General features: G+C 49.0%; 1 protein-coding gene across 1 annotated transcript in view; it reads right to left on the minus strand.

Annotated features, from left to right (window-relative positions):
* Window positions 1–402: 402 nt before the first annotated feature.
* Window positions 403–18,508, minus strand: part of LOC102006831 — a 260,039-nt gene continuing 241,933 nt past the window's right edge. The window contains exon 4 of the mRNA XM_005391851.1: window positions 403–531. Within this exon, the coding sequence (XP_005391908.1) occupies window positions 403–531 (129 nt within the window). The remainder of the gene's footprint in view (window positions 532–18,508) is intronic.

The following is an 18,508-nucleotide window of genomic DNA, read 5'->3' on the forward strand; positions in this document are numbered from 1 at the left end:
TCATGTGACCTAAAGACTCCAAATGTGAGTCTATGGTGTGGGGTTGCCGGGCACTCAGTAAGCAAACTGCAGTTCCCACAGGAAACGCCCAGTGATACTAACTTCTTCCTTTTTCCCTTATGACCTGGACCTCTCAAGGCAGCAAGGAAGGGCTCAGCCTATAGTGCCTGTACCATCCATCACCCACAGATGTGACGTCCAGCTGGACCTAGCCCTTCTCCAAGGGCTGTGTGCACCTTTCCTGTCCTGGACCACAGGCTTGGAATATGACCCTGGCCATTTCCTTATAGAGGTTGTGCAGATGCTTGGGAAATTTTATTCCCCTCAAAATGAGTTGCTAGGCTTCTCCCAGCAAAATCTGCTTCAGGTTTAAGGGGGAAAAAATTCCCAGTGGTTGATAACTCAGACCAAGGAGGCTGAAAAGACGCAGAAGTTGTTTCCACTCTGCTGGACCACACCGCTTCTACTTACGGAGTCCTGTGAGCTTCTCTTGGCACTGGGCAGGAGGGCTGGAGCTTCAGGCTTGCAGTCCTGAAAAACAAACATGGATAAGAAGGTTGGGGGACCAGGCTGAGGAAGTAAGCTAACTTAGAACAACCACAGAATGTCCCACCATGGTTTTCCACGCTGTCCTGGGTCTCTGCTCATCCCCTACGGGGGTAGGACCTACACTGCCCACTCCAGCAACCTCTAATGGCCATGTGGCCAGACTCAATGGAAATGTCACCTAAGTGTAAAACACACACTTGATTTCGAACATACTATGAAGAAAAGGAATGTAAAAATCTCATTAATATTAACATCTCATTAATAGTTTTATATCGATTATATCTTAGGATGATATTTAATAATAAATAAAAATATATTGTTATGTTTAAAAATATAAATATATTATGAGTAGATAAAAGAAAATTTATTATTACAATTAGTTTCACTAGTTTCTTTTTTACTTTTTAATGTGGCTACCACAAAATTATTGCATCTATGATTCTTCTGACATCTCTATCAGGCAGTGAAAATGTAGTTTTCTGCCTCGGTGTGGATGCTCCAGCCTATCCTGAAGACACACGTGACCTGTAGCCACGTCCAGCTGACCTGTCACAGGGAGTGCGGTCACTGCTTCACGAGAGACAGCACCCACAGTACCTGATGCAGAGCGCTCTGGGAGCACCCTCTACCTTCTTCCTCGGCAGGAGGGCAGGTCTTAACTTCAGCCCCAGTGGAGGGGTGGTGGATAACAGAGAGGCTGAGGGTCTGGCCCAAGGCATCCAGCAGGCTGTGGAAAGCCTGCAGCTGGACTTGAGCATGCCTGCTGAAAACCCAGGTGTTAACTGCCATCAAACCCGCCTTCCTCTGATGGTTTCAGCCTTGCTCCATGGGTCACAGCATGTTAAAGGTGGTCACCGGCTAGTGCTTGGGATACGTTCTGATCTAAAAAGTACCACCAGTGCCTGAATCCCCAACTCTTCATTAGGTGAAACTCCCTGAGCTGTGACCAGGACTCAGCCATACACCCGAGCAGAAGGAGAGAGATACGCACATGCGCGTGCGTGCCACATTCATACACAAGACAGAGACAGATAGACTGACAGACACAGACACTGTGACACGAGACAGCCTGAGATAGAAATGGGGAGCAGAGCCACCAAGGCTTTTCTGGGCCACCCACAGATGCTGCTCAGACCCCTCTAGGAGCGCTGAGGTCTTGATTCTGTGGACCGTTCTGGAGCCAATGAAGAAGGCCACACGTCTTTTCTCTGTATTTCCCAGAAGGTGCTGGTCATGAGAAAATCTGGTAACAAGAAAATCAGAACTGCTTGCCCATCTCCACGGCTTGAGCCCAAACGCAGAGGTCACAGAGTCCTGCCTGGCGGCCACTCTCCCCACAACACACCCATCTCACCTTAAAAGGTCACGGGAGCCCTGGTTTGGGGGGAATGGGGCTGCACCGCAGGCTCCCCCGCCGCTTGCTCATGGGATCCTTCTGCTCTTGAGGCCCCTCCTAAGCCTCCCTGGGCCCTGTGACTGGGCATTTGCCTGCCTACCTGTCACTCCCTGCTTAGCAGGGTCCCTGTGTTGTCCTGCATAAAGCAGCCAACTATGCCAACCCCCATGTCTTTCCTGCCCCCTCACCTCAGAAAAAGCGACAAACACATGCTCAAACATCCTGAGGCAGACTGAGCGGGGCGAAGCAGCAGAGACAGCTGTCTCTCAAAAGTAGAAGGCAATGGCTGTCTGACTGACTGCTCTAGTTACCAAGAAGTCTTGGTTTTCTCCATGAATCCACACAATGAATTCCCATGGCTGATGAATTGAACTGATACACCCTGTGGCAGCTTGTTAGGAGGAAAAGGATGCGCTCGCCTTCTCAGATCCTAAACTACAACCCTAAGCCAACAAGCAACCTGGATGCTGCTTCTTCCTGTGCCGCCATGTCCCACTTCTCCATGCCCTGCCCTGTCCTTGAGCATGTGTGTGTGCATGCGTGTGTATAGACCCCATACAGCAGCAAAGAGCAGCAAGAGAACATGGCACACTTTGTATAACAATGGCTTTAGATTATAAGAAGGCTGACACAGTAGCCAAACTCCTTGTGCCTATACAGAGGGCACGGGTTAGACATAGGGACATAGGGTAAGGGTCCCCAGCATGCAGTGAGTGAAAGCTGGCCCAAGATGGGGAAAGTTCCAAGCTCAGGCCACAGCTGACCAAAGCCATCTGATCAATGAGCAGAGGTGTGGGGTCATGGGCCTTGGCAGGTTCCCAGGGGTAGAGATAGGCAGAATTGCAAGGCTGAGAGAGACAGACAAGGGTCAGGGGCTCTAAAGGTCACCAACCTACCCTAGCCCACTAAATCTAAAATGTCTAGCCAGACGGGATTAGAGGGGAGAGAGCACCTGAGAAATGCACAGACACTTCCCAACCCTCAGATGGTCACAGACTATACCAATCCCTACAGAGCTTAGAGTCTGCATTCTCTGAGGCAAAAAAATTAAAATATCTCCTTAATTCATGTCTTTACTGGATGACACAACATAACCAAATATGTGTGCCTTAGTCACTTTTTTGTCACTGGGACAAAATATCTGATACCTACAACTTAAAGAGAGGGGTTTAAGGGCCTGGGGATTTAGCTCAGCGACCTGGCAAGTGCAAGGTCATGAGTTCGGTTCCCGGTACCGGAGAAAAACCAAAAAAAAAAAAAAAGAGAGGGGTTTATTTTGGTTCACAGTTTTAGTAGGCTTAGTCCCTACATGGGTGGCTGGCCCAAAGGCAGAAATGACATGTGGAAGGGCAGGAGAATGATAGCTATTCAATGCATGGCATCCTGGGAAGAGGGAGAAAGGGAACCCAGGACAAGGACATGCCTTCCTCGGTCACACCACCCATGACCCATCTCCAAGCAGGCCCCAATTCCTAAGCACACATTCAGCTATGAGTTTATCAATAGATTAATCCACTGATGACTGTGTCAGCCCCATGGTCTAATTACTTTCCAAAAACCCACACGGGAATGCATGAAACTTTTGGTGGGACATTTAGACCTAAACTATAATAATGTGGGATCTTTTATAATCTGAGAGTGCTAGATAAGATCTTTCCAATGTTGACTCCCCAACCCACAGTGTTACTACAAAAGATTATAAATTTTGTGTACACAAAATGTTACACATGTGTTATGGTTGATACATTGTGTCAACTTGGGGAGTCTAGAGGTTTGGCTAAGTGACTCAACAGGAAGCCAGGGTGCTTACTTTGTATACATCCTGAGCCTGTGGAAGAGGAGGGCAAAGATTATGTGAGAGCTACACGCCCCTTAGGTGGGGGTAGCCTGTTTACAAAGTAAGGCAGGGAAAGAAGCTGCTTGCCGCCATTCCTCCCGTTTGCTCTGGCTGTTTGCTGTTCAGCTGCCATTCCCCCCTTTGCTCTTGTTGCTTTGCTACCTTTTGCCTCAGAGCCAGCCAAGTATGGACTGAAACCTCCACAAACTGTAAGCTAAATAAACCTTTCCTTCCTTCATTTTGGGCGTTGGGTATTTTGTCTCAGCAACGAGAGAAAAGTAACCAAGACAACATGAAACACACCACCATCAAGTATGAGAAAAAGAACAAAATGAAGAAAATTAGAGCACATTGAACAGAGTAGTAATTTCCTTCACTTGTAAAGAGCTTTCCCAAATCTGTGAGAGAAACACCAAAGTCAAAATGAAAGACAAGCACAAAAGACATAAGAAACACGGATTACTAGGCTGAGGATACGCAGCAAAAAATTTTTATCATTACAAATCCTTGGCAACAACACAAGTCCATTATATGAAGCCCAAGAAAATTCAGACAACCTCAATAAATGTAATGAGGCAGAACTGTAGGGGACGATGATGGCACCAGTAAAATGTAGAGTAGTAACTACAGAATTAGCCATCTGCTCACTGTTTGAAGAACATATGCATTCCTAGTCTATGCAGCGAGGTCCCCAAAAGATAGAGACAAGGTGAAGAAGACAGGTGTAGTGAAAATGAACAATTTTGGAGGAAGGAGCTGTTTGTCTGAGCAGGATGGAGGAGAGAAACTAATCCCGCTCTTCTTTCTTTTTAAGTTTGAACTCTGCATTGAAAATTACGACCATGTTATTCTATGTTTTATTTGATTTTGAAAAGAAGATAATGTAAGGGGAAAATACATGTCAACACCAGTCATTAGGTAGAGATTCAGTTTTGACATTTACTGCAAAAAAATTAGCATGCATAATGCGGCAAATAATATACAATCACTTTGGAGGATTGGCAAGGGTCCTGTCAATGTGGTACTAGTGCAGAGACGTTGGCAAGGAGGGCCATATCTCAGTGGTTGTGCCAGGAACTGTAAATCAGTGGCACACAGGCTACTGCTCCTGTCATGTTCCCAGGGCAGGAAGTACTAATCAATTGCTGCACTGTATTGCTGAGATGGATGCAGCCTCACACACTAAGCAGATGCCACCAGTCCCAGTGAATCAAGTCAATCTGGTGTCGAAAAGTTACATCTGGTGCAAAAAAGTTACGTCTGGTGCAAAACCTAGAAATCTGGATGCATGGTCTGCAGGCATAGGGTTCTTTGACACCCTCATCAGAGGTTATACTTTATGTTCCCTGCCTGCCACCACCTCCTTCCTCTGCACATGCCCAGCTTCAAGGAAGCCAGCTCCTCACGCGCCCATGTCACCTGGGTCCCTGTCCCAGCCTCTCCAAGTCAAGCTGTCCAGAGAACTTCCAAGAACACCAGGTAACTTCAGCAGGAAGCTCAGACTTTCCCTGTCTCCCCCAACTGAGAAACTCTGCATAAATGTCAGATTAAGCTCTCCAGCCCTCTGTTTTTAAAATGTGAGATAAAATTTAGCTCCTTATTCCCAGATGTTAAAATCTCTGCTTCTCCCCAGGGCAAAGAAATCAATGTGCATAAGCTCTGTACTTTTTCCCTTGGAACACTACCACTTCCAGCAATTTATTTGACTGACTATGCCTTCTATTACCATGTAAATTGTTTCAGACTGCAGGAAAAAAAAAAGTATTAATCTCCTTTCAGTAAGTCATAAAATAAAGAAATCAATTTCAAGGTCAATTTAGCCCAAATAACACCTGCTGCCCTTTTCTGTTACATGAAGTCTCCTCTGACACACTACACTGTCGTCTATCACACCAGGACGCATCCACCAAAAACCTGGTCTGCTCATGTCACTCAGAACAGTGTCAGGGGAAACTGCTTAGTGGCCCCAAGTATAAGTTTGGGATGACATGTTCATAGGATTCAGCAAAGTGAGCCTCTGCATGTCAACAGGAGTCAGGTAAAATGGGTTCTAGGTCTGACCTGGATGGATGGCTGTGTGACTCTGGGAAAGTGAGTCACCCTCTCAGAGCCTCAGTGTCTGTACCTATAAAACTACTTAAAATAAAGTGAGGGCTAGGCGATATTACAGGACCTTTCAACCCAGACCACTGTGGATTTTGCCAAAGGCCAGACAACTTGGAGAACCAAGTACTTTTATGTAGTTAAGCACCATGCTATGGCTTGAATATGGTTTATGTCCCCCAAGGGGCCTGGTGGCACTACAGAGAGGTGACACTGTTGGAAGGTGGGAACCTTTGGAAGGCAGGGCCTCATAGGAAGTCCCCAGGCCTCTGGAGGCGGGATCAGGATAGTGGAAGGTGGCCTCCTGCGTCCCTAGTGCATCTCCCCAGGGCTGCTCTGAGGCTGGGTGGCCTCATCCTCCCTGTCCGTTCCTGGATCTATCATTTTCTTGCTACCACACACTCTCTCACCACTGCCCTTCACCAGCAGAAGATGCTCCTGGACCACAGCCAGCTTCACACCATGTCCTCAAACCTCCTGCACTGAGTGCTGAATGAGCCCTTCCACTAAAAGAGGTGAGTTGCTTCGGGCAATTCGCTACAGTAACACAGAGCTGACTGACACACCACATCCACAGGGAGGGGAGCATCGTGGTGAAGGGACAGACTCCGGGGTCCTCACTGCCTCTCTGTCTCTGTGACCCACACCCCTAGGACTCTGCACTCGCAGGTTCCCCTCTGGAGGATGGAAGTCATGACCCAAAACCTCACTCCAGTGACACACTCAAGTTTGCTGGATCAGAAGGGCAGAACCTGCGGACCAGAGCCCAAGGTAGTGATCACAGCACAAGCAGCACCTTCTCCTACAGACTCTGTGAACTCACAGAGGCGTCTCCGTGGCTCTCTCATGTCCCATCCCTCAGCAACCTCACATGGGCCAGCAAGGTGGCCATGTGGTGACCTGACCCAGAACAGGGGACTGAGAGGTCCGTGTCGAGGACATGTCTCTCAGGAGACAGTCCTCCCAGCCCTCCCACACCCACAGCTCAGCCTCATGGGATGGGTAGTGTCTCAGTGGCATCCTGGTGAGCCAGGTGCCCACAGAGACATCACATGCACGTCGCCCCATCCTCCACCACCCTCTCTGCATCTGCAGAAGCCAGTCCCATGTCCCCAGATGCCACCCAGCCAGCTGCCTTGCTCCGCCACTTCACCTGTGACACTCTACCCTGTTTTAACACCACTGGCACCAATGCCAGCATGCAGGTTGCTTGTGCTGCAGTGGCTTCCACAAAGGCCCCTGGACCCCACTTTCTCTCCCCATGTCCAGTCCCTCTCAAATCCAAAAGCATCGCCTGCCACAGACACTGGCTCCTGGCTCTCCCACTCTCCAGCCCCTTTGTCTGCAGAGTGTCACCCACTGTCCATGTGGGGTGTGTTGAGGACTGCAGTCCCTGAGCAGATCACTCGTTTACAAGGACACAAACAGACTACATCTGACAAGACCAACATGGGTGCTGCATGGAGGAGCAGCCAAGCTCCTGGGCAGGAAGCAAGAAGGTGGGTTGCACTAACTGAGCACCTACAATGTGCTACAGTGCACGTTCCTACCACCAGGAAGTGGGTAGAAGGGGTCTCAGCTCTGTGCCAGTATCCAGTCACATTTTAAAACAAATTGAGACCTAATTCACATAATGTACATTTCCCCCATTGAAAATGCATAATTAAATCATTTTTGGTGTGGTTCCAAACAGAAGCAACTATCATTACATTTTTAAAACAATTTCATCACGCCATAAAAAATCCCATCCGTCCATCCCCCAATTCTATGACCCAAGCCCTGGGCAATCATCCACCTGCTCTCCATGTGGCTCTGGGTTTTCCTGTGCATGGAAGAATCCTACAACCTAAGAATAGTCACATCTGGCTACTCTCAGTGAGCACCATGTGTAATGAAAATCAGCACTCCATCCTTTATTGTGCCTGAGGAGTACACCATTGTGTAAACAGAACACCTTGTGTTTATCCACTCTTCTGCTGATGGACATGTGGATCATTTCTACCTTCTGGCTGTTGTGACAAGCATCCACGTTCAAGTCTTTATGTGGACTCCTGTAGTTTCTCTTGGGTACACACCTAGGAGAATTCCTGGGCCACATGTTACTTTTTGCTTAGTCATTTAGGAGCTGCCAGCCTGCTTGGAAAGTGGCTGCCCCTTTTTGCACCCCCACCAACCATGCATGAAGGCTCTGGTTTCTCTACATCCTCAGCAACAGTTGCTATTACCTGGCTGTGTGGTTCCAGCCACCTCAGTGCATGTGAATGGGCACTTCTCTTCGACGCTGGTTTGTAGTTTCCTAAGGACCAACAAGACAGAGCTTCCCTCTGTGCCTCTGCTGGCTGCTTGTGTATCTTTGAAGAAATGTCTATTCAGGACCTCCTTTTAACTGGGTTGAATCATTGTTGAATTCTGAGAGTCTTTTAATATCTTCTAGATGCAAATCTTTCTCATATATACTATTTTCAAATGCCACCTCCTATCCTGTGTGTCATCCTGTCACTTTTGAACAATGACTTATGCTCAGCATTTGGTCATGTCAGGGAAACATAGCAACCAAAGGGCTAGGTCACCACGCCTTTGTGGAGCATCCCACCCAGACTGCTCCAGAGCTGTGACTCAGGCTTTGTTCTTCTTGGCTCCTTTTCAGGATTTACCTGCAAAGGGCAGCCAGGCAAAACAGGAGGGCTGCAGGCCAATGCAATATGGCCAGTGGTGTCAGAGGGCAGAGCGGTTAATAGCATCATCTTGGAGAGGACATCACCCTCATCCAAACCTTGTTCACGTTGCTTTTGGCCTGTCCTTTGCTTACCTGGGGATAGACAGCAATGAATGGTGAAAGTATCCACCACACCAGGAGAAAAGGAAAGACCAGAAGAGGGCACTCAGCCCCAGTCCTGGCATGGTCTACACCACTGGTCTCCAGTGTGGCTTTGTATCCTAATCATTCGGTGCTTGGCTTTGCTCCCTGCAACAGTGCATGTCTATGGGGCTGTGCTAGGAGCTGTGTCTGGCCACGGGACAGGGCCAGTGTGAATAGACTGGCATGTCATTCCTGCAGATGGGTTCTCACTGCTCAGGATGGGACCAGTTTCCATGGGAATGAGTGATTGTAAAGCCATCCGCCTCTTTCACGTGCTGACACTGTTAGGGGCCACACCAGTGCAGATCTCTTCCACTTCCGGTCCTGAGAACCAGAAGCCAAAACAAACCTCCATTCTGTCTTCCCTTTCCCATCTGCCCTGTGAGTCCTCCCGGGCAGCAGTGTTTAGGCAGAGATAATTCACAATTACAGTCCTAACCTGACCCCAAAGTTTGCCATGAAAGATGTCACTTTTATTATTATTTTCATATCTCTCTGGCATATTGATAGTCTTTGGAAATAGAAGACATCGTTCTATTTATAGCATGCTGGTTTTGGTAGTGGTGTTCTGTTTGCAAAACACAGTAATTCCTGATTACTTAAAATTAAGGAAGCACTGGTGGTGAGCCGCATTTTTTTCTCTGAAGGGGAAATCAGTTTTAATTACCCAGTCCCAAGTATTCTGTAGAGCAACAGAAAATGGACTAAGACACCCACAGAGCTTTCAAAACATATACAATAGTTTCCTGTGGCTGCTGTAACAAACAAGGTTACCTACGGAACAGAAATGTGTTATCTCACAGTTCAGGAGGCCAGAAGTCTGGGATCAAGGTGTGGGCAGGCTGAGGCAGAAGGCGGGAAGGCATCCTCTGTTGTCCTGTGCCCAAGCTCCAGCAATGGCAATGGCAGAGCCTCCTGGTGTGGGGACACAGCACCCAGGATCGGCCTCTCCCCTATGTGGCTCTTGTCCTGCCCCAGCATCTTCTTTTCTGTCTCATATGCCCTCTGGTCTTTGGATTTAGGGCTCCCCCTAAATCCAGGATGACCTCCTTTGGAGACAGTTAAATTAGCTACATCTATAAAGACCTTTTTTTCCAAATAAACTCTGATTCACAGGGGTCAGGACACAAGTGTGTACCCTAACACAATATCTGTTATGGTACGCAAAAGCCAGGCTTCCAGGCCTCATGAATCAAGGCCAACTTTCTGGAGGTACAGCCAGAAGATGTGTCACCCATCCAGCTTCCCTGGTGACAGCACTGTGCGGCTAGGCTGTGAGCTGCCTATCTGACCCAAGCTGAGGGAGACGCCTTGGCAGAGTATAGGTCACCCCTTGAGATGGCAGAGCCCAGTTTCCCACTGGGAGACACCACAGTTCAAGACAGCACATAGTCAGTATATGAGACACTGTTATTATGGCTGCCGAGGAAACAAGCAAAGTGTTGAATAAATACGTCTTGCATGTAATCACAAGGGAGGACGCTAACATTAGGAAGTCTGACAAAGGCGTCTTACCCAACCTGCCCAGGATTTTGACAGGGCTCCTGTGAAACAGGCCATCCACAACTCATGTGGGTCTTGGGCCATTTATGCAGCAATGGAATGGCGGGGACATGGGGCAATAGGGAGGTGGAATAGAGGGGCATGGAACAGACCCAACTCAGTGGAACCAGGAACACCTGGGGCAGCCTTGTACTCTCGGGGCCACTCCTGGAGGGAAGGCCCAGCCAGAGAAAGAGCATGTCTCCAGCTGACAAACATGGGCCCTGGTTGGCTACAGAGACAGAGGGAAGCCAGCTTACCTTTCAGCAGGTGTGCAACCCAGAGCCTTGACTTCCCCATCTGTAAAAGGGGGAACAGACTTCATCATTGGAGTCTACTAACTGAGACTATCATTAAGGCCTAATAACCACAGCTGCTGTCATCCCATTTTACAGAGAAGAAAGGGCTGGAGGGTTAGAGCAGCTCTGTAATTTCAATGGCTGTTCCTAAGCCATGCCGTGTGACATTCTGTGCCACAATCCATATTTGAACCATGTCATCTGATCTCTGCAAACAGCCAAGTTTCTTGGGTTCAAAGCAAGACTTGAGCTCGCCCTGGCTATGTGACCTTGGCCATGTACCATAACCTCTCTGTGCCTCAAGAGCCCCATCTGTCACAATGGGGGTAATAACAGCCCCTATCCCAGAGGGAGGGCCACTGTGAGGGGTAGTGTGTTAATGTGTATAAAAGCCTGAGAATACAGTGTGGCACTCAAAGGCTCAGCATTATCATAGATGTGAGCTCATCTTGCAGCTGCAACTCAGAGAGGGTAAGCAAACTGCTTGAGGACACACAGTCAAGCAGAGACGGAATCTATCTGTTGCTATGTTCTCTCCTTTGCATTTGAGGCTAAACTGGTTACTCCCTCTTCTAGAAAACCCAGAGACCCACCCTCCTGAGACACAACGGGGTGCAGAGGTGGAGGCAAGGTGCTGAGGGCCTGGGTTCCAATCTCAGCTCTACCCTGTGTTCGAGTGTAGCCTCAGAGGGTCGCTTCACTTCTCTGGTTGGCTCCCTGCTCTTTGTGGGAATCACAGCGCATGTGGACTGCTCAGGGCCCAGTGGTGCCACTCAGGAGAGCACCCCGGTATGAAAGGCCGGGCCCCAACACACTGCGCTGTGTCACTGTGCCCGCCCTGCTGCCCCCAGAGGCCTGGCCCCCCACCTGTGCAGCACCCAAGGGAGTGGGATCCTCCCAAGCTGAGGCTCCCAGGAGACCGGCCACCTGCAGAAGCCGGGCTGCCTGCTCTCCAATAGTGCAAGCCTGGCTGTGCATCAAAGCCCAGCAGCTGCAGTGAAGAGCCAGCCTCCCGAGTCTTGCACACCGAGGGCTGCCACCTCTGCTCTCAGCTTCCTGTGACATCTGAGCATCCCCACAGATCCTATCCGGAAGCTCACAGCACTTGCCCTGGTAACGCCTTGCACATGGTCTGCACACACCCCCACCACCGCTTCTTCACCCTTGCCCTCCATTCTGCGTCCCACCATGGGCCCCAGTAGCAAGCTCTTTCAAGCTCCTTGCACAGGTTGCCACCCCAGCCCAGAAGGTTATTCTGCAACTGAACTCCAATACATCCTTTAAATGATGGCCCAAATATCACCTCCTCTAGGAAGCCTTCCCTGATGATCTTCTCTAGGAAAAAACAAACGAAACCTTGAGACGCAGTCTTGCAGCATTATGCACATTAGCTCCAGGCCTGTCCTAAAACATGTCATTCCTTGTTTGCATTAGTTGTTTGTATAATTATACAGGGGACAACAGCCTCTCCCACTGACCTGTGTGCCCAGCCCGTGTTGCCCGCCGACATTGACACAGAAATCGAAGCAGACAGCAGGTACTCAACACATGTGCTGCGTGAACAAACGGTTACTCATGCAAACAACTCACACTCCCAAGGAGTCCAGTGAGGGCCAGGGATATAGCTCAGCAGCATAAGACTTGCCTGACAAGCCTGATGCCCTGAGTTCAAGTCCCGGTACCAAAAAGAAAAACAAAACAAAACAGTATCAACCAAGGAGTGCAGTGAAAGGAAGATGCTTCTGGGCCTGTCCCAGGAAACTACTGGCCAGACCAGGACCTGCTGTAGTCAGAAGCCACCAGGCAGGCTTAGGGACAAGCTCATGAGGATGGGTCCCAACCATACCATATCCTGCCACCTGCTCACTGCTCCCTGAGCCTGGACACCCTTGGCTGGAATCCCACCGACTTGTTCTAATTGGTGCCCAGTGTAGGAGCCCCTGCCAGGTGGGCTCCTACCACCAAAGGTAATGTGTCCTTCTCACCCCCAATGATGGCCCACAGGTGGATCCCCAAACGCAGTCCCCAAGGAGCACCCTGAGTGCTGAGGCCGGATGGGGCAGAGGCCACGCCGTTCTGCATTCTTCAAGCCCAACTCTACCCACTGCCCACTGCTGGGACCCTCCTGTACCAAGACTGTGCCAGGCAGTGGGGGGCAGGGAGCACAGAGTCCCTGCTCTCTGGGGAAGGTGGGCCCAGGCTTGTTTCTGGAGATGCTGAGCAGACAACTAAGACATTAATTGGGAAATCATCATCTGGTGAGTGGCAGGAAAGAAAAAGTCCTAGGTGCTGAGCCCTGGCCTGGTTATGAGGTCTAAAATCTTCCCTAAGGAAGGCCTGAAGAGATGTGGTGAGGGAGCCCTGGCCAGAGCAGTGCCCACAGAGGCCCGGAGTTGGCCCCACAGAGAGTAAAGGGGCAGTCTGAGTCGTGGCCAGCAAGGAGAAGAGTTGGGGAAACAGCTGGACAGAGGCCTTAGACTTTAGGGGTGCAGGAGCGGGTGAGAGAAACATCAAGGCGGTGACAGGAACCAAGGATCCTGGGAGAGCTGAAGGAAGAGGAGAGGGGAAAGGTTGAGGGAGTGGATTTCCTGGGGCTGGGGAGTAGGAGGGAGGGAGCAGCAGGGAGGGAGTAGAAGGGAGGGAGGTCAGGGTGGCTCAAGGGTTTCTGCAGGAGCAGCTGGGCAGCCCCACAGAAGTGCACGGAGGAAAAGGTGGTGGGTCAGGTTTTGACCTCCCTGGAGAAGGAGAGTGAGGGGTGCAGATGTGTCATGCAACTAGAGCTCAGGATTAAGGGACAAGGACAATCCAGCACTGTGGAGATCTTTATCTGCATTTAACCTTCATTTCCTACACGGCTCATCATTGGTACTTGACAGAGGGGTTCCTGAGGATTCCTTTAATTTCTGCTGAGAACCGTGACGGCCTCAGCACTAGCAGCCGTCAGAACTAAATTAATAAAACAACAAGGCAAGCTTCGTCCTCCTCCCACACGGGTCTCCGTTACCATGCGCTCGGGGCATCCGCAGGGAGCACCCGCTCTTCCCTTGGCTTCTCAGACCCTGAAATTGACAGACTCCTCATTCCAGCCAATAAACTTCTAAATGTCAGCCTGCCTGGGCTTTTCCTGGTGGGGGGATTAGGACCCAAGGTCCTTCTCGAGATGCAGGGAAGAGACGAGAGTTGGAACAAATCTCTTCTACTGTGTCTCCTTGGCTTCTCCCTCTTACACAGTGAAACCAGTAAACTGGATCACAGGGAAGCACAGAAACTGGGGGCCAGGTGAGTTGACTGGAAATTACACAGCCTTAAATTTCTCTCCAAACTGGAACTGTTTTTTCACTACTGTGTCTGGAGCCTAGGTCCTCACATGTGCCTGGCAAATGCTGTAACACTGAGCTACACCCCCAGGCTTGTAACCGTGAGAGGTTTTGTTTGTTTTGAGGTGAGGTCTCACTATGTTGCCAAGGCTAGTCTCACACTTCTGGGCTCAAGTGATGATCCTCCTGCCTCAGCCACCTGAATTCTGGGACTCTAGTGCCCACCACTATACCTGGCATTGAAATTTTACTCTTAAATCTGATGTTGGCCTCCTCTCTTTTCTAACATAAGGCTCTTTAGAGGAAGTTTTGAATTGAAAGAAATCTCCAACATTCAAAATATTTTTAACCTTTAATATTTATAAAGAATGAGTATGTCAGCCTAATGTTAGTATCTCACTCGGTGTAAATACTTTATTGCAGAAATATTACTGTGTTTGAATGTGCATGTGTGCATGCATGTGTGTGTGTGCATGTGTGCATGCATGTGTGTGTGCACATGTGTGTGTAACATGCAGTCCAGCCACCATGCTGCCTTTCTAAGACCCAGAAACAAATTCCAAAGCACCTCTGGCCCTGGGCACTACAAACCTGGAACCAAGTGATGGTGGTTACTACATGTGCGGGGCCCTTCCGACCTGGGGCCTGAGCTGACGTCAGGGCACAGGTTGCCCCAGCTGGGGATGAAGGGGAAGACAGGGCTCAGAAGCAGTCATGGCATGAACACAAAGAAGCCATCGCGTTTCCCAGTAAACACTGGCTGATGAAGCCACAACAAAGTTGGAGTGAGGCTACGCCAGAACAGGTCTGTATCATACTCTCCAATCTGAAAGAAGACCCCCAAATCCAGTACAAAATGGGGAAGCTGTCGGTTGCAGAGATCATCAGCCCAAAAGGACCCTCATTATACCCTGAATCAGCTTGCACCCCATCCTCCCCCAACTCTCACACTGCTCTTTTCATGGGGAAAACACTTCCCTCCATGGGGAAATGTGTGATTTGATAAGACACACTGACACACTGCAGGGAGCATCCTAAGGGTGTCCAGCTAAGAGAGAGAAACCAGCGTGGAAATGTCCTGACATATCTTGTTTCAGACAACCTGGGGGTGTGGGAGAGAGGGGCCAGACAAGGGGGAGCTGGGGTGGAAGGGCAAATGGCTCCAGATGAATATTCGCGGTTAGCTCTGCTTTAATCCTGGCCCAAGTGCAGTAATAAGCCACTCTTGAAACTTAATAACTCCTCAGCATCCAATCGATAAGAGCTCTGGAAAATCTCTTCCCTGTATTTATTTAGTTCTACAGCCCTCAGACACTCCAGCTTCTCATTTCCCATGATATCTAAATATCTGAACACTGCTTCCTTTTCAGATAGGGCACCTGACTGCCACCTCCATCCAGAAGGTGGACTGTAAGAAATAGGCTTTTGTGGGCACTTTCCATAAAGGAAAAGCAAGAAGGACCAAGAGATAAAGGAGTTGGCATGGGTACAGTGGCTGCGAAACCAACACGGAATTGACTTTGGCAGGTCTCCTGGTTCCTGTTAATGCTAAAGCTCATCTGGATCTTTGGAGGAACAGAGCCAGGGTGCACATCTTCAGAGACTTCATCAGGGAAATCATCACTATCCACTTAAGCAACTTGTAACACTGACATATGAAAAAAAATTGAGCTCCTCTCATAGATAGGTGGCTGGGGGCTATCTGCTTTGACATTTTTAACTTCTTGGTGGACGTGAACTTTGAAATCAATAGAAAGAGAAACAGGACAAGAGAAAAGGAGAAAAGGGGGGAGGGAGAAGAATCGTGAAATACAAGTCTCCATCAAAAAATTACCGCAAGTCCCTGCTCCCTGCCCCCTGCAGATGGAACAGATGCCCCGTTCAGGATGCAAACTTTGGCGACCCATGTGCAGCAACCCGCACGTACACCAGCCTGTAATGCTATTATTCTTTTCAAGTGAAAGAAAATTGAGCATCCTGGCACCAGATTTTCCGGGCAGTAGTTCCAGCCCGAGGAGAGGTTGCATCCCATGCCAAGCAGAGATGGCAGTGTCTCTTCTTCCTGCTTCACAGGGAGGCGCCAGCCCAACCAGACCCATCAAGCCTGATTGATGACTTGGGTTAGGTCCATACCATGTGGCCTTCCACTTGCTCCGCGTAATTTCCCAACTTGATCTCCAGGACAGGTGGCTGAACCCACCTTGGCATGGGGTGGTGCTCCACACCCATGGGGCAAGGGTACATGGTGTGATCAAAATATACAGTAAATGCTTAAATTTTAAAGTTCATTACAGTACAAGACACATTGCCATTAACCTCCCTCAAAATACACCCCACTTTGCCCTGTACACAGTTATCCCATCATTCTTGCCACTTTCAGAAGCAGTTCTGGAAGTCCTCTGTCATGAGTGTCTTTACATAATGTGCTCACAAATACAGTGATCACTGATGCTGAGTGCCATCCCAGGGAAAGTCAGGCTTATAAGAACATTGCCGTGTGTCTTCATCCACCTTATTCACCAGCTCTAGCACTGTGCAACTCTAGCTGTTCCCAAAGTCAAAGTGACCATGAAAGGCAAACGTTTTGAGTCAGTTCAAGGGACTGAGGCAGCCATGACAGTGAACTAAGGACACTCAGGAAAGAGGACTTCCAGCACTCCTTCAGAAAGTGGCAAGAACAGCAGATAAGTCTGTTTGATGTGAGAGGAGCTATCTTGAGGGGGATTAATGGCAGTGTATCTCTTACTGTAATAATTTTTAAATTTAAACATTCACCATATTTTTCAATCACACCTTGTAGATGCCAGTAGCCCTGAGGCCAGAGGGTATGATTTTAAGAGTCCAATAGCTTTGGGCAAGGAAGTTCACTTTTATGAGATCCAGGTGTACATACCTTCCATAAAATGAGAGCTGCCATAGCTGTCTGACACAGAGCTCTTTGGATGATCACTTGAGACAGAGCACAGGAAGGAGATAAAAGACCACTGTGCTACTGATGTTAGTAACAGTGACGGTGCTGATGGTAATGATAATGACAGTGATGATGATGAATTACTTTCCCTTAAATTCATTCATTTCTCCCCTACCTGATATCTCATGCTTAAAATTAAGAAACAGACTATTCAGCGGGAGCAATTAAGGATGTTTTTGGGTTAACAGAAGCTTCATAATTGAGACAAAATATGTCATCTTCATAAAGCAGATATGCTTCTATGATAACACAATAATCCCAACGTGAAATCCCCCAGCAGAGGCTGCTAGACCACGGAGTGAGTGACTCTCGTTATCACAGAGTTATTGAAGTATCCATTTGTTACCTGGTTAGTCTGGGGACGAGGCCAGAATCCTTTTATCACAGTGTTTATCAATCCACAGGAGCTGGAAAGGCAGGCTTGAGGCACTGCAGTGGCACCTCTGCCATCTCTCCCACTAGCCCACAGCTGTGCAAGGGGTCTCCTACTAGAACCAGTTGTTTCTTGCAGTGAGGAGATGAAATGACAACTTTCACGAATTGACCTAACAACCCCAGGTTTCCCTGAAGTGGAGCTTAGGGATGCACAGGCTCAGAAAAGCAGAGGCATTCAGCACAAAGCACACAATGATGAAGGGCAGTGACTGAGATGTGGAGGCCCGGCCACAGTGCAAGAGAAAGCCCTGTCTCGTAGCAGGATGGCTACAGATGCCCACACCACACCAACAGAGCTTCTATTTTCCAGGAAGGTGTCAGTGACAGTACCACTGCTGGCTATGAAACTATGAAACTACTTTGCTTCCCAAGCATTAGTTTCCTCATCTGGAGAAAAATGAAATAGACAAGCTGGATGTGCTGAGAGGTTCCTTATAGCTAGGAAAATTCTACCCTTCTCACACATAAATCTTCCCAGTGTACAGATAACTCAGCCATCGGCCACAAGCAGCCACTTAAGATCTCAAGAGCTCATCAGGGAGATGACATCAGAGACAAAACAAGGCTGGACAAAGAACAAGATCTGGAAGGGGCAGGCCCATTTCACACAGAGGGCCTTGGGAGACCTGACTAGAGAAGTGGGAAGATTAACACCAGGGCCAAAGCAGGGGTCCAGGCAAACAAAACACTCCTCTATGAGCAGCTGAAATTTATTCCATGTGCAATCCCTAGGGCCTGAAGCCCTCACCATTAGCAATGTCCTCTGTCTCACCTGGAGCTCACAGCTCTACACAGTCCCTTAGCTGTACTATCAATGATGTAAATTCAGCATAGTTGAACGGGCCTGGGAATCTGCATCTTCACAAGCCTCCCAAAGTCCCATCACTATGCAGGTAGGGGTGGGGGTGGAATAGCTCAGGCCAAAGCAGCCAAAAGAGAGCTGGAGAGGAACCATCTTTGGGGTCTTCAACATCCCACCTGAGGTGGGTAGAAGGCCAGCATATCCACATTGCCCAGGGGAATGCTGACATTCCTTTCCTATCTTGCTCACACTCAGTGCCTCCAAGTCGTCCCAAATGCCCCTCTTCCTCTCTCACCACATTCCCAGTCCATTGTATGTCCCCCAGCTTGATCCTCCAAACATAACCAGAATCCTTCATTTATCATCATCTCCATCCCCACTGCACTGATCTGGACCA

The sequence above is a fragment of the Chinchilla lanigera genome, unplaced genomic scaffold (assembly GCF_000276665.1).
Source record: "Chinchilla lanigera isolate Chin_1 unplaced genomic scaffold, ChiLan1.0 scaffold00041, whole genome shotgun sequence".
Taxonomy (NCBI): domain Eukaryota; kingdom Metazoa; phylum Chordata; class Mammalia; order Rodentia; family Chinchillidae; genus Chinchilla; species Chinchilla lanigera.